General features: G+C 60.2%; 1 protein-coding gene across 1 annotated transcript in view; it reads right to left on the reverse strand.

Annotated features, from left to right (window-relative positions):
- The window catches only part of LOC103804766 (inositol 1,4,5-trisphosphate receptor type 3-like), a gene marked incomplete at both ends in the record, with an annotated part of 17,672 nt that overhangs the window by 12,928 nt on the left and 1,855 nt on the right, over positions 1–2,889 (reverse strand). The window contains 9 exon segments of the mRNA XM_009077398.1: positions 193–322; positions 459–655; positions 932–1,079; positions 1,234–1,378; positions 1,633–1,884; positions 1,969–2,151; positions 2,308–2,427; positions 2,504–2,676; positions 2,799–2,889. The exon segment at positions 2,799–2,889 is cut by the window's right edge and continues 2 nt beyond it. Of these exon segments, the coding sequence (XP_009075646.1) occupies positions 193–322; positions 459–655; positions 932–1,079; positions 1,234–1,378; positions 1,633–1,884; positions 1,969–2,151; positions 2,308–2,427; positions 2,504–2,676; positions 2,799–2,889 (1,439 nt within the window).

Genomic DNA, 2,889 nt, shown 5'->3' on the forward strand with positions numbered 1-2,889 from the left:
TCAGCTCCCTGCCCCTGCTCCAAGAACCCAGAATGGACACCTCATCCCACCTGCACACACTCCATCCCCCCTGCCCCCTGCCAGCAGCACCGGTGGGAGGCTGCTGGAGCCGCCACCTCTGTCACCTGTGTCCTCCCAGCCCGTGGGGTTTGCTGAGCTGGAGGTGTACCAGGAGCAAAGTGGGAGAGTTACTTGTGGAGTCAAAGGCTGGAGCTGTCCCATCGGCCGCGCTGTCCTGCATGGGGTAGACTTCCACAAACTCCTTCTTGAAGACGGAGAGCAGGTAGGAAATCCTGTAGTCCAGCCGCACGTTGAGGATGAACTGGCAGCAGTGAGGAAGGAGAAAGTAGAAGTGAGTGAGTGTCCTCTTCATGCCATCTGACCCTCTGCATCAGAAAAACACATCTTCCTCACACCCCTCATCCCACGGATCCCACCACAGCCACACTGGCTCCAACCTGCAAGATCTCCAGGATCTTCAGCTTGGTCTCCATCACCACAATGTTCTCATTCTCAATGCTCCTCCCTCTATCCACCTGCTCTGGGGCAGAGCCAGCACTGAGGCTTGGGGCACTGAAGATGGACTGTTTCCTGCTCAGCACCATGGTGGACATCATCTGCCCCACGCCCTGGATCGACCTCCGCACGTTCTTCCCTGCAGAGCAGACACAGCAGGAGGGTCAGTGCAGGGGCAGAGGGAGGTGGCAGAGGACCAAGGAAGGACCCACTTAGAGCAGAAAATGCTGCAGACAGTGATCAGAGAATGAGCAGGAGGGATCAGCCACTTCTTTGGCACGGCCGAGGGCTCAGCACCTCCCAGACCCAGACAGAGCTTCCACAGCAAAACAGTGCTGTGTTTTCCTGCCCCCAAAACTGGAAAGCACTGGGCAGAGCATGGAAAACACCTCCCTGGCTACGGACAGGGACTCACCCGTCACCTCGTCGTTGTAGACTGCCTGCATCATCAGCTGGGGGTTCTGCACACAGTCGATGATGCCCAGCAGGGTCCGTGTCAGGCGCAGCAGCTCACTGAAGCTGTAGAAGCCGAAGTAGATGAGGTTGTGGGCAAGGCTGACAACCTGGGGAAGGACAAGGCAACTCCTGAGCTTGCTGAGCTCGGGGCTGAGCAGGAGAATCAGATGTGGGGGACAGGGAAGCCAGTGCTGCACCACAGCAGAGGCAGTGGCAGCCGAACACCCTGCAAGGTGCCAGGGACACCAGCAGCACTCGCACCTCGAAGGTGAGCTTGTTCTTCTCCTCGTTGGCGAAGGGCACGGCCTCGCTCACCACGTTGTTGAGGTAGTCCTCCACGAACTCCATGGTGCTGGCAAACTTGTTCTTCTTGTCGTCGCGCGAGACGTTGAGGTTGGAGTCGTAGCTGCAAGAGGAGGTGCTGGGGTGAGCTGGGTGGTGGTCAGTCTCATGCCCAGCTGGCAGGAGCACTGTCCAGGCAGCTGCTGAGCCATGGTGCCCAGCAGTGATGCTCATGACAGACAAAGCCCACTTCTTCTGAGAGCTGAGACCTACCCAAGTCACTCCACAAATGCTGCCCTCCCAGTTCCTGCCACAGCACCCGCCACCCCTCCTCCTGCCCCGTCCCTCAGAGCCACCACGAGCCCCAGAGCGTCTCACTCTTTGATTGTGATGGCCGTGGGGATCTCAGTCCAGAGCCGTGCAAACTTCACAGGCATCACCAGCTCCTGGGGGTCCCTGTCCACGTGCACGTGCAGCATGAGGTGGCAGAAGGACGCGCGGAGGTCGAAGGGCAGCATCTCATCTGCCATGCAGAGGAAGATCAGGTCCACTCCCAGCTGCTGGGAGATCTCCTTGATGGCCAAGTACTGGCGGTCCAGGCACATGCGGGCAAAGAGCTTCAGCTGGTACCTGTGCAGGGATGAGGGGGAGAGGGAGTGAGGCCGTGCAGCCCTCACACCCTCACCCGCACAGGAGATGCCACGGGATCATCACCTGTAGTAGCTGAGGACATTCTCGTCGTGGGCATTGCCAGCCCGAGCCTCCTGCGCCAGCTGCCGGATGCTTTTCTCATGGTGGTCGTTGTTCTTGTCTGTCCAGGTGAGCCAGACCTCCTCCTCCGAGTACTCAATGCTCAGGTACTCGTGGGTCTGGGACATCTCCTTCACCGGCCTCAGCCTGGAACAGGGAAGGGGTGAAACTGGAGATGCTCCCGCGGATGGAGCAGCTGCACCTCGAGGGGTGACAGGGTTCCTGCAGGGCACGGCGGGAGCTGGTGGAGGCAGGACCAGGCACAAACCCTCGACGTGGAAAACCTCTCCCTCGGCTACTCACTCTGTTTTGATGAGGATGTCGCTGTTCTTTGAGTCCAGGACGCACTTGCAGATCAGCTCCTGGGTGACGGGGATGGCAATGTGGTTGGACACGCACAGGTCCGAGAGGTAGTCCAGGAACCTGCCGAGCAGAGGCTGTGAGAGGGGCCCTGGGGGTCTCCAGCTCCTCCCTCCTCCCTCCCGTCCCCGACACGCACCGTGGCTCGCGGTTCTTGCGCACCAGGCTGACGAAGGTCTCCACCTCGGTCTTGGTGATGTGCTTCTCCAGCAGCTTGCGGTTGTTGTGCAGCAGCGCCGTGATGGTGTCCTCGGCCAGGATGTCGTACCCGATCTGGGACTGCATCATGCCAAACTGCTTGGCAATGTGCTCCTGCACGGGCAGAGAGGCAGTGAGCGCACGGGGCCGGGTGGGCTACGCTCCCCTGTCCTGGAGAGAGCTCGGCAGCCCCGGGGGCTCTGAAATGTGTGGTGGGACGGGGTCACCCCCTGCACCTGGTTCTTGCGATAGTCCTCCTGGGAGTGCCGGAGCACACGGTAGCACAGCCGAAACATGTACTGGTAGGGAGCGTTCTTCTGGTCCGAC

Source organism: Acanthisitta chloris, unplaced genomic scaffold (genome assembly GCF_000695815.1).
Source record: "Acanthisitta chloris isolate BGI_N310 unplaced genomic scaffold, ASM69581v1 scaffold21750, whole genome shotgun sequence".
NCBI lineage: Eukaryota > Metazoa > Chordata > Aves > Passeriformes > Acanthisittidae > Acanthisitta > Acanthisitta chloris.